At 46.8% G+C, this 10,625-nt stretch overlaps 1 protein-coding gene and 1 long non-coding RNA gene across 2 annotated transcripts in view; one reads left to right on the plus strand and one right to left on the minus strand.

The window, feature by feature from the left end:
• Positions 1-10,613, minus strand: part of LOC308237150 — a 47,091-nt gene extending 36,478 nt beyond the window's left edge. The window contains exons 1-2 of the long non-coding RNA XR_013959410.1: positions 10,480-10,613; positions 8,251-8,300 (exon numbers count right to left, since the gene is read on the minus strand). This is a non-coding gene — a long non-coding RNA (uncharacterized lncRNA). The remainder of the gene's footprint in view (positions 1-8,250; positions 8,301-10,479) is intronic.
• On the plus strand, positions 9-4,189 carry MYBPHL (myosin binding protein H like; the record flags this gene model as incomplete). The annotated part of the gene is given in 9 exon segments (XM_080647687.1): positions 9-55; positions 57-85; positions 88-260; positions 782-977; positions 1,195-1,334; positions 1,478-1,637; positions 1,737-1,873; positions 2,887-3,073; positions 4,142-4,189. Coding segments are annotated over 9 exon segments (1,080 nt in total). The 3' UTR covers positions 4,153-4,189.
• Positions 10,614-10,625: the final 12 nt, after the last annotated feature.

A 10,625-nucleotide genomic window follows, 5' to 3' on the forward strand; every position in this document is an offset into this window, starting at 1 on the left:
CCAGCAAGATGATAGAAGCAACCTTCCCATTCCCTGTGAGAGAACTTAATTTGCTAAGCCTGGGTCACCTGCCCATGGAGCACAGCTGAAGGCTGTACCCACTCCCTCCGAGCACCACCCTTCCCACCAGAAGAGGCTCACCACCCCATTCTCTCCCTGTTCATCACTCAGAGCAACCTAAGATCTGGTTACCTCGGGCGCTGAGGCAGACCTACATCCGCAAGGTTGGAGACACTGTGAACCTACGAATTCCGTTCCAGGTGATCAAACCCCAGCCCCACGCTGGGTCCATGGCTGGGACCAGGACAAGGTTTGATATGGAAACAGATACCAAGAGTCCTACTAGCAGTGGGGCAGTTGTCCTGGTCTTGAATGAAGGGAGCCATATCACCAGAAGTCTGAGGCCAAATGGGCCTTCCATCTGCACTCCTGAGGGTGGGATGGGTTGGGCCCCAGGTGATGAGGTGAGGCTAATCCAAGTCCTTCGGTCTGCAGAGGTCTGGGAGCTCTCAGCTGGGAGGGCTCGCGGGCGTTTGGGCAGCTATTGTTAGTCCCAGCTGCCCTGCATGTCCATGACCTAAACTCACAGAGGGCGGGAGACTCAAAGCCACCCCTTTTCCCATGATCCTTAGGCTGTTGCTGAAAGATGGAGGTCTCCTGGGAGAGTCCATCAATCACTAACTCAAGGAATGTGTAGCTGCAAATCAAGAGACCATGTGGAACTGGGGGGAGGGTCAAGAGGCCTCTTGGGGATGCTCACAGCCTTATCCCTATTTCTCAGGGCAAACCCAAACCTCGAGCCACCTGGACACATAATAGCTGTGCCTTGGATGCCAGTCGTGTGAGTGTGCGGAATGGGGAGCAGGACTCCATCCTCTTCATCCGAGAAGCCCAACGTGCTGACTCAGGTCGCTACCAGCTCAGTGTGCAGCTGGGCGGGCTAGAGGCCACTGCCACCATTGACATCTTGGTGATTGGTAAGGTGGGGAGAGCACCAGATGGGATGGTCCTCAGGGGCTCCCTCTCCAGGCATCACAGAGAGCTGGGGAATCCAGGGTGGCTCCCACACACTGAGTGTGGGACACAGAAGTGGATGGAGGGAGGAGTAGCTGAGCAGAGGAGAAGGGGCACTCCTGAAGCCATTTACACGCATGTGAGTTGTACCATGCCCTGTGCCATGCTTGGCCCTTTCAGAGAGGCCAGGCCCTCCTCAGAGTATCAAGTTGGTGGACGTTTGGGACTCCAATGCTACCCTGGAGTGGACACCTCCCCAAGACACAGGCAATGCGGCACTCCTGGGATACACGGTGCAGAAGGCTGACACAAAATCTGGGGTGAGGCCCAGCGGGGAGGGAGGAAGGGAAGGAGGTATAGCACATTCTGGAATGGGGCTCTGATAGCTCCACATGGTGGGCTAAAGTGGATTGAGTTCACAAAACAGGTGTCTCACTCATGGCATCTTCTTGGGACCCCAAAGCTGTGGTTCACAGTGCTGGAGCGTTATCACCGCACCAGCTTCACAGTCTCCAACCTTATCATCGGCAACTCCTATGCATTTCGAGTCTTTGCTGAGAACCAGTGTGGGCTCAGTGAGACAGCCCCCATCACTGCCGACCTTGCCCACATCCAGAAAGCAGGTAAGGTGCAAAGACCCTGAGCTGGGAAGTGAAGGATAAAGACTTGAAGGAGGATGGAGATCTCAGGCACTACATCAGGGCCTTTCTTGGTCACCTCAGTTACTGTTTACAAGACTAAGGGGTTTGCCCAGCGAGATTTCTCTGAAGCTCCAAAGTTCACCCAGCCTCTGGTGAACTGCACTACAGTCACCGGCTACGACACCCAGCTCTTCTGCTGCGTCCGTGCCTCTCCCAAGGTGAGTGGGGAGATCGATGGGTGGCTGTGCCATGCTGCTTCCTGTGCCTGCTCTAACCTTAGCTATGTCGAAGAGCATTCCAACCAGAACGTTTGTTCCCATCACCATCATCTGCCTCTTCCATAACAGGTCACGTAGCAACAGTCAGAGCACTTGGGAGTCCAAAATAGGCCAATGTGGAGAATATTCCCAGTATTCCTTTTAGTGTTTGTTGCTCATGTATGAAGATGTCACTTTCTGACTGGCTGGCAATTGGGAACGAGCTCCAAAGCTGTCTGTCTCTCTGGCAGGGGTGATGGAGTCCCGTTGGTTTCTCCTTACTCCCCCACTGCATTTCATCTGATCCGGGCCATGCACATGCGAGCTGCCTAAAATTGAGCCTTTGGCCACATCTCTGAGCAAGGTTCCCTGTCTATTTGCAACCTACTCATTCCACACGTGGCATAAAAACCTTTACCAAGTACCTTTTGTGTACTAGTCCTGGGCCAGACTATGTGGCCATAACATCTCAGAAAGAAAATACCAGTAAGTCCACTCTAGAAACTACTTTCTAACCAGAGGGACAGGAGTAACTCACAAGCCAACGGTGGGAAAGAATATGAATGATTCAATAATGTATATACAAAAAAGAGGCAAATCTGATGCCCAGTTCTTCTGATCCATAAAGGGGCTGCTTGAGTAGGATAGAACAGAAGTTATCACTTTTCTTTTAGTCAGAAATACTTGATGAACAAGGCAAGGTTTCAGGTGCTCTTTCAACCAAGAGAAGGAGCGTGGAGGCTGTTGAGGATACTGGAGGGGGAACCTCTTCCCAAATATAAGGGGTGGGGACTACCCAGAGGCCATTATCTCTTCTAGATCCCTGTACTATCTGTTCCTAAAGCACCCTACCGCTCCAGCTCCTCTGGCCGGTGTGTCCCCAAACCTTGCAGGCAAAGTGTCTCAGAGACTGAGCACAGAAAGAACAGTTGGTTCTTACCACCCCTTGATGCACCCTCATCCTTATCTTCTAGCCGAAGATTGTCTGGCTGAAGAACAACATGGATATCCAAGGCAACCCCAAGTACAGAGCCCTCACTCATTTGGGAATCTGCTCACTGGAAATCCGCAAGCCTGGTCCTTTTGATGGGGGCATCTACACCTGCAAGGCGGTTAACCCCCTGGGGGAGGCGTCTGTGGACTGTCGGGTGGATGTGATGAGTAAGGACAGAACTCATGCCTTCGGGTGCAGTCATTTCCTTTCTCCACAGGTGAAAAAGTTGGGGCAGAGACGCAAGCCTAGATGGAAAAGGGCTTATTTGCTTCCCCATTCAGGCCCTTTCATCAAAGTCAACATCAGGATGTATATAATTCTACAATATAGGAAGAGTTGCTATTTCAATTTTGCAAAAGAGAAACTTAATGTACAAGGAGGTGATTGGTTACTCAAGATTTCCAATGTTGGTTAACTGAGGAGTTGGCACTATGGTGGAAAGAGCCCAAGTTTCCTGGTCCACACCCAGATCACTTTAAACACACACACACACACACACACACACACACACACACACACACACAATCTTTTGACTCAGTCCAAGAAAGCTGCAGCTGTTTTTTGGGTTTTTAAACAAACCAGAGAACTCTGCCCGTGGGTTTGTTGAAAGAAAATATTGCACATCTCTCTACCTCTTTTATTTATTTATTTTTTAAATATATTTTATTGATATTTCACAGAAAGGGAGAGGGATAGAAAGCTAGAAACATCGATCAGCTGCCTCCTGCACACCTCCCACTGAGGATGTGCCCGCAACCAAGGTACATGCCCTTGACCGGAATCGAACCCGGGACCTTTCAGTCCGCAGGCAGACGCTCTATCCATTGAGCCAAACCGGTTTCGGCTCTCTACCTCTTTTAAAGTATTCATTCATCTACTGTCACCTTGTTCAGATCTCCATCATTGCATTTAGCACTTTTTTATAATTATCAATTTACTGATCAGTTTCCCATTAAACTATGAGCACTATGAGGGTGGAAAATTTTATCTGCCTTTTTCTCCTCCCCCGCCATCCCAGCATTGAGCTCAGTTTCTGACACACAACAGACACTCTTTAACTGTGTGTAGAATGAATTACATATCCTATTCTTCTCTATGCATAAACTACTCATTAGCATCGTGGACTCCAAAAAAAAAACAAAACCTGAGAAGCATACACCTTCCCAGGACTCTGAAAGAAGGTTTCCCAGAGATTTCTGAGATATTAACATTGGGAAATGTCTGAATTCTTGCAGCTCCTCTTTGAGGCTCCCTAAGAGGACATGGACAACCCTTGAGGAAGGTAAGGAGACAGAAACAGGTATCTGAATGTTTCATGTTTCTGGCTAGTGTTGTTGAGACATGGGCAAATGTGAATTCCTGAGCCTTTCAATCCTATCATTCCCATGGAGAAAATTTATCATAGATGAAATCTACTTTTGCCACATGCTCTATCTCTCTCTACTACTCAAGTTCATGATAGGAATTTATGCTCCTCTGCAGAAGAGTGATAGCATCTGCCTAATTGCCAGGGGGATCTGTGGGAGGGAGGTGGGCAGATGCTGTAAGAAAAGATGTCAAAGGAATAACCAGGAGTAGAGGATGGGCAAGGGTCACCACCACCACATGGTGGCAGCAAGGGAAAGGAGAAGGAAGCTGCTCCTGTCGATTGTTTCTACTTCGGTATCATAAGCATGGTGAAAAACAGATCCAGTGCCTATTTTCTTACTTTGAAGTTTATGGATTCCTTCTCCTGCAAGAGGATAATTGAAAATGTGGGTATGGGGTTCCAAGCAGCACATTACAAGCAAATGGCAACTCAGATCATTGTTTAGAATTTGATAGCGCCTTCAGATTCTAAACCATTCACAATAGAAACGTTGTATACAAACTGATGAGTGAGGTGAAAGAGAAGCTCATGAGAGAATTAAAGAGAATGGGTTCCCAATGTCTCCTCTGACTTGCAGCTCCTGGCTGATAAAAATTGAGAATGAATTCAATCCCAGGAGCTTATCATTGATAAATAGCAAATGAAAACCCTAAGGGATGCATTAAAGTACAAACTTCTCAGAAGAATTCTCTCTGCCAGTTGGCTTGCAAAGACAGTTCTCTTGCCATCCCTCAGGTCCCCCTCTGTGTCAGTATTGTATTGGGTTAGTGCAGTGGTCGGCAAACTCATTAGTCAACAGAGCCAAATATCAATAGTACAACAATTGAAATTTCTTTTGAGAGCCAAATTTTTTAAACTTAAACTATATAGGTAGGTACATTGTTATTAACTTAATTAGGATACTCCTAAGCTGGCCTTTGCTAAAAACATCCTCAATCTGATTGAGGTACACTCATGGGGCCAAAGAGTCGAATGTGGCTCGCGAGCCGCGGTTTGCCGACCACTGGGCTAGTGTTAGTCTTCTTAGTGTTAGTTGTCCTTTTACCTCTCTCCCAGCCAGTGCCCAGCAATGAGGCAGGGTAAGAAGAGAATTCATACCACCCTGTATGTGCTCTGGCTGCTGGTTATTATGGCCATAACAAACTCTCTCTTTTCTGTGCCTCCAGGAAGCCTGACTGTGCTGAGATTGTGTTCTTAAGGAGCTTCAGTACAGCATCTGGTTTGGACTGAATCTAAATAAATGGGAGGCCCCTCAGTGCATAAGTGTCCATCTGTTTGTGCCTTTCCATGTGGGAAAACCATTTAGAAAGTTGGAATTCTTTAGCTAGACTATTTACAATTTCAAAAAACCTCAGATTCCTCTTTCTCTTCCGACATCCACTTTCTCTTCCACAGAGGTTTCTAATACTGTCCTTGTCCCTAGACAGTGTATGACAGAACTGAGTTCAACTCTATACAGTACCGGGTGCTGAAAGAGATGCTGAAGATAACTTGCCTCTTCCTCTCTGGGCTTTCCAGTAAAAGTTGGATAATGACAGGAGGCACATCCAGACAGCAGGACACATAAATACATACCTAGCTAATTAGAGACAGAGCACTAAGACTTGAGGGCTTGGAGATACTGAAGTAATTGCAGCATATTCTTATTAAGCCCCATGGAAAGAATTAAGGTGAGGTGTTCTTGCTTACATTTGTTTTTATTCTTATAACAAATAACATATTAAAGGCATTCTGTGATGGAAATCTGCAAAAGATAGCAACAATTCCTCCCATCCTAGGTTGGGCATGGTGATCTTCTTATCAAGAGTTAGCACTGCCCTGATTGGGTAGCTCAGTTGGTTAGAGCATCATCCCGATGCCAAGGTTATGGGTTCGATCCCCAGTCAAGATACATACAAGAATCAACCAATGAATGCATGAGTAAGTGGAACAGACTCCTCTTTCAACAACAAATCATGTTTCTCTGTTTCTTTCTTTCTCTCTCTGCTCTCCCCGCCCCCCAGCTCCTTCACTCTCACCTTCCTATCTCCCTCCCTACTTCCCTTCCTCTCTCTTTTTCTAAAATCATTTTTTTAAAAAAAAGAGTTGGCATCTATTTCTCTTCCTCATGAATCTGGGCTAACTATGCAACTTGCTTTGACTAAAAGAATGTAGCGGAAATGATGCTGGAACAGTTCTAGACCTTAAGGAGTCTAGTAGTTTCTGCTTGTTTTTGCAAGTTGGCTCCCATGTAAAGAATTTCAGGATAGATTACTGAATTATTAGAGGCTACATACAGGACAACCAAACCCTAGCTGACAGACAGTACCAAGGCTCTAGACACCAAGACTCTTGGAACCTTCAGCCATAGTCAAGCCCAGTCTACTCCTTGTGGAGTAGAGACTAATTGTCCCTGCAGAGCCCTGCCCAAATTATAAATCATGAGCAGATAAATGGCTGCTTTTTTCAAGCCACTGAATATTGGGGTGGTTTGTTACACACAGTAATAGGGTGGGGCAAAAGTAGCTTTATAGTTGTGAGTACGCAAAACAGTTTATTCTTGTATTGTTATTATTGTATTCTTTTCCATATGAATAACTGTAAATCTAGGTTTGCCCCACTCTGTATATAACGCAAACAGCCTTCCATGCAGCAGTCATTGAACTAAGAGCTTTGTCTCTTTAATATTAATTTTATAAATGAGTAAATTGAAGCTCATAAGTCGTTCCAAGTATGCAGGTGGTAGTAACAGAGCTAGCATTTGAACCAGGTGTGTTTGAGCTGGAGCCTTCCCTATTTTCTTTCACCTTTTTCACTCAGTGATCCTCACTGTAGTAGGTATGGGCTTAAGAAAGAAAAGATTAGGCAAGGTTTTGAGGAGGAAGGAGCCGTATTGCTGAAAAGAGTGTGAAATGCTTTTCTGTTCAGATGGAAGGTCTATTTTAAGTTGAGGCAAAGTATCTATTCCAGCTCTCTCAACTGAAGTTCTATGAGAATTAAGTGCTAATGCCCCAAGGCATCCATCGTATATCATAAAGTAACTTCTTCCTATGTATCTAGAATGTGACTATTTATGTACCATCCTTGAGAAAACAGTCACATAAATCATTTGTAGGGACTAATGCACGTAACCCCTGCTGAGACTGTTGGGGGCGAGGGGCAGAGACCAGAGCCAACCAGTCATGTACACAACGGCCAAGAGGGGCTCCAACCAAGCAGGGCCTAGGTCAGGAAGGAGTGAATGCCCAGCAATGAGGCCCTAAGGATCAGCCGGACCTCTGGCCTTAGCCCACAGCCCCCTGCCTCTGCTGGTTGTTAAAATGCTCAAGGGCCATCCCTTAAAGTTCATACATTCTTACCCTTCGTGGTGAAGGAATAAAATACGCACACTGAACAAGACCCACAGTCACAGTTACTCTTTCTGCATTCAAGGAGAACTGCAATGGAATCCTCAATTTCTTCACTTATGCATTCAACTCTGTGGAGTGCCTTCTGAATTAAGACCTACCATGTGCCTGGAAGGGGGTGTAATTTCTTCACTAATTCACTTATTTATTACTTATCCACCTGTTCATACGTATATTCCATTTGGGGTTGAGTTGAGGGGGACCAATAGTTTCCAGATTAGTAGCTTTATGCCGAGTGAAGAATTATTGTACCTAAAATCTGCTTTTCTGAGCTTGTTGTCATTTGAAAGAGAAAGTAGTTCCATTGTTCTTGTTTTGTTTTTAATAAGAGAACATTTATTTGTAAAATCACAGAGCTAGAAAAAGTAATTCCTAAAAGTAATGGGCTTAGGAAACAAGTTATAGAGATAAAGGAAGTGCTGTTGGAGCTTGAGAGTGAGGAAGGTAATGGTAACGCATGGGGGGAGGGAAAGGCAGGTGTGCTCCAGGGAGAGCTTTCAAAGTCATCATTCGGCGATAAAAAATTGAAGATGAGTTTCCTTAGGAGAAACTAACTTCCAATTTTCTAAAACTGCTTCCCCCCGCTTACCTGAAGGTAGGTGAAGAAGTAAGTGCAGCATTTCCTCACTCAGGCTGTTCCTAGGGGAAGAAAAAAGTACAGTTAGTTAACAGCTTCTTTCCCCCAAACCTCCACTGTGCCACGGAGGGAGGGAGGCATCTGGCTCTGGCTTCCCCACCTCCATAGAACCTGAATCCTACAAGCAACTAAAATTCCACATTCACCCACAAACCTGGGGAAAAGAAGCCATCCTCCTCTCTCAGGTCTTCCTCACAAGCTTGCAGGTTCTGAGCCTCCCCACCCTTTCCCTGGTCACTCCATTAAATTCCAAGGCTCCTTTGCTCACTGTGGCATTTTTTTACAGCAACATCTCATTCCTGTAAATCTCACCATCTCAACTGTACCACTGAACACGAGGAAGCAGACAAAAAAAAAAGCCCACAAATGGCCCAAATAATGGTCACAAGTGCTGGAGACTCAAGTTCAGGCTCTTTGCAGGGGTGGGGAACGGCTGGCCCGCAGCCCTCATAAGGCCCCTGAAATCATTTGGTCTGGCCCTGCCAAGGCATTAAGGGCGAGTTAATTAAATATTTGACCAAATACACCAGGCTAATTTTTAAGTGGATAATTTTGCATGGCCCGGGAATGATGTAATAAATATCAACTGGCTCTTGGTTGAAAAAAAGGTTCCCCACCCCTGGTTTACAGGAAAACTCTTTGGACACTCTTAGAAAAAAAAATCTTTAGAACATTTCTGAGAAGCTCTGTTGACTTGTGGCCCCGTCTATTCCCAGGCAACATCTGGAAACTGTAGAGAAAAATCCCTAATTAGGAGGCTTCAGGGGTTTATGAACACAGCTTTGAGTTTAGAGGGAGTAAGTTACAAACCCCCTCAAAAACTCCGAGGCACACGGAATAAAACTTGATATTCATAATTATGCTCTGAATCATATCACTGCCAGGATCTTCCCTTCATAGGAAACCCAGGGGCCAAATATAAAAATAGGCACAAGCCTGCCTCCCATGTACACCCAGGAGTCAGGGCTGAATTTGAACCCAATTCTCCCTGTCGTTAAAGCCCCCCCTTTTTTTTCTTTTCCATCACGTTTACTTTTTGAATTACTTTATTTTTCAATTACAATGGACATTCAATAGTATTAGTTTCAGGCATATAGCATGGTGGTTGGATACTTATATAACTTACTAGAGGCCTGGAGCACGGATCTGTGCAGGGTCCCGCAGCCTGGCCTGAGGCCTCTCACAACCCGGGGGATGTCCGACTGCCGGTTTACATTATGTAAGTATATATAATGTAAACCGGCAGTCGGACATCATATATATATATATATATATATATATATATATATATACACACATATATATATATATATATACACACACACACACACACATACATGTGTGTGTGTATGTCTGTGTGTGTATATATATATATATTTATGTGGGGATCAGGCCTAAACCGGCAGGCGGACATCCCCTGAGGGATGTAGCAGTGCACCAAGTGGCAGGCAGCCAGGGAGGAGCCTGAGCCAGCACAGCACCCCTCGCAATCATCCCAGCCAGCTGCGCCTGCCCACTGGTTAACCACCGCCTCAGCTGCACTTGCCAGCCGTGAGCCCAGCTTCTGGCTGAGCGATGCCCCCGCTGTGGGAGCGCACTGACCACCAGGGAGCAACTCCTGTGTTGAGCTTCTGCCCCCTGGTGGTCAGTGCACGTCATAGCAGCTGGTCTTTGGGTGGTAATGGTCGTTGGGTGGTAATGGTCACGCAGGCTTTTATATATATAGATGAGGTGAGCGCCCCACAAGTCTAGTCCCACCTGGCCCCCTACATAGTTATACCATGGACTACGTTCCCTGTGCCGTAGTTCACACGCCGTGACTATTCTGTGACTGCCACCTGGCCCATGCTGTCTTCACACCGTGGCTGCCTCAGGTTCTGAACGTTCCTGCTTTAAAAGCCGTGGAAGGTGTCTGTCCTCCTCAGACAACCTCAACATACCTAAATTACGGATGTTTAGGTGTTTCCGTAACCAGGAAAGGTCACCCCTGAGGCAATCGGGCAAAAGCAGCGAGGGCACGAGAAAACGAATTTCCTCAGGCGGAGTGAACCGTTCGTTTCAGGGCCCAGAGCCGCGAGGGGCGTCAGGTGACCATGCGGGTCCCGGGAGCCACAACCCTGGCTCCTCCAAGCAAAACGAGGAGGAGGCGGAAAAGAGGGGGTGACGGGGAGCAAACCCTACACTCATCATCGCGCGAAGACCTCCAGCGCACGCGTGCGCGCTCCCGGCGTCCCCCGCTGCAGACCCCCGGATGGAGTCTTTCTTGGAACCGCTCTCCAGCCCGCCCCCACTTGTAGACTTCCGGCCAGCTGCCCGCTGCCGCCCCG

This window comes from Plecotus auritus (genome assembly GCF_963455305.1).
Source record: "Plecotus auritus genome assembly, chromosome: 12".
NCBI classification, from domain to species: Eukaryota; Metazoa; Chordata; class Mammalia; order Chiroptera; family Vespertilionidae; genus Plecotus; species Plecotus auritus.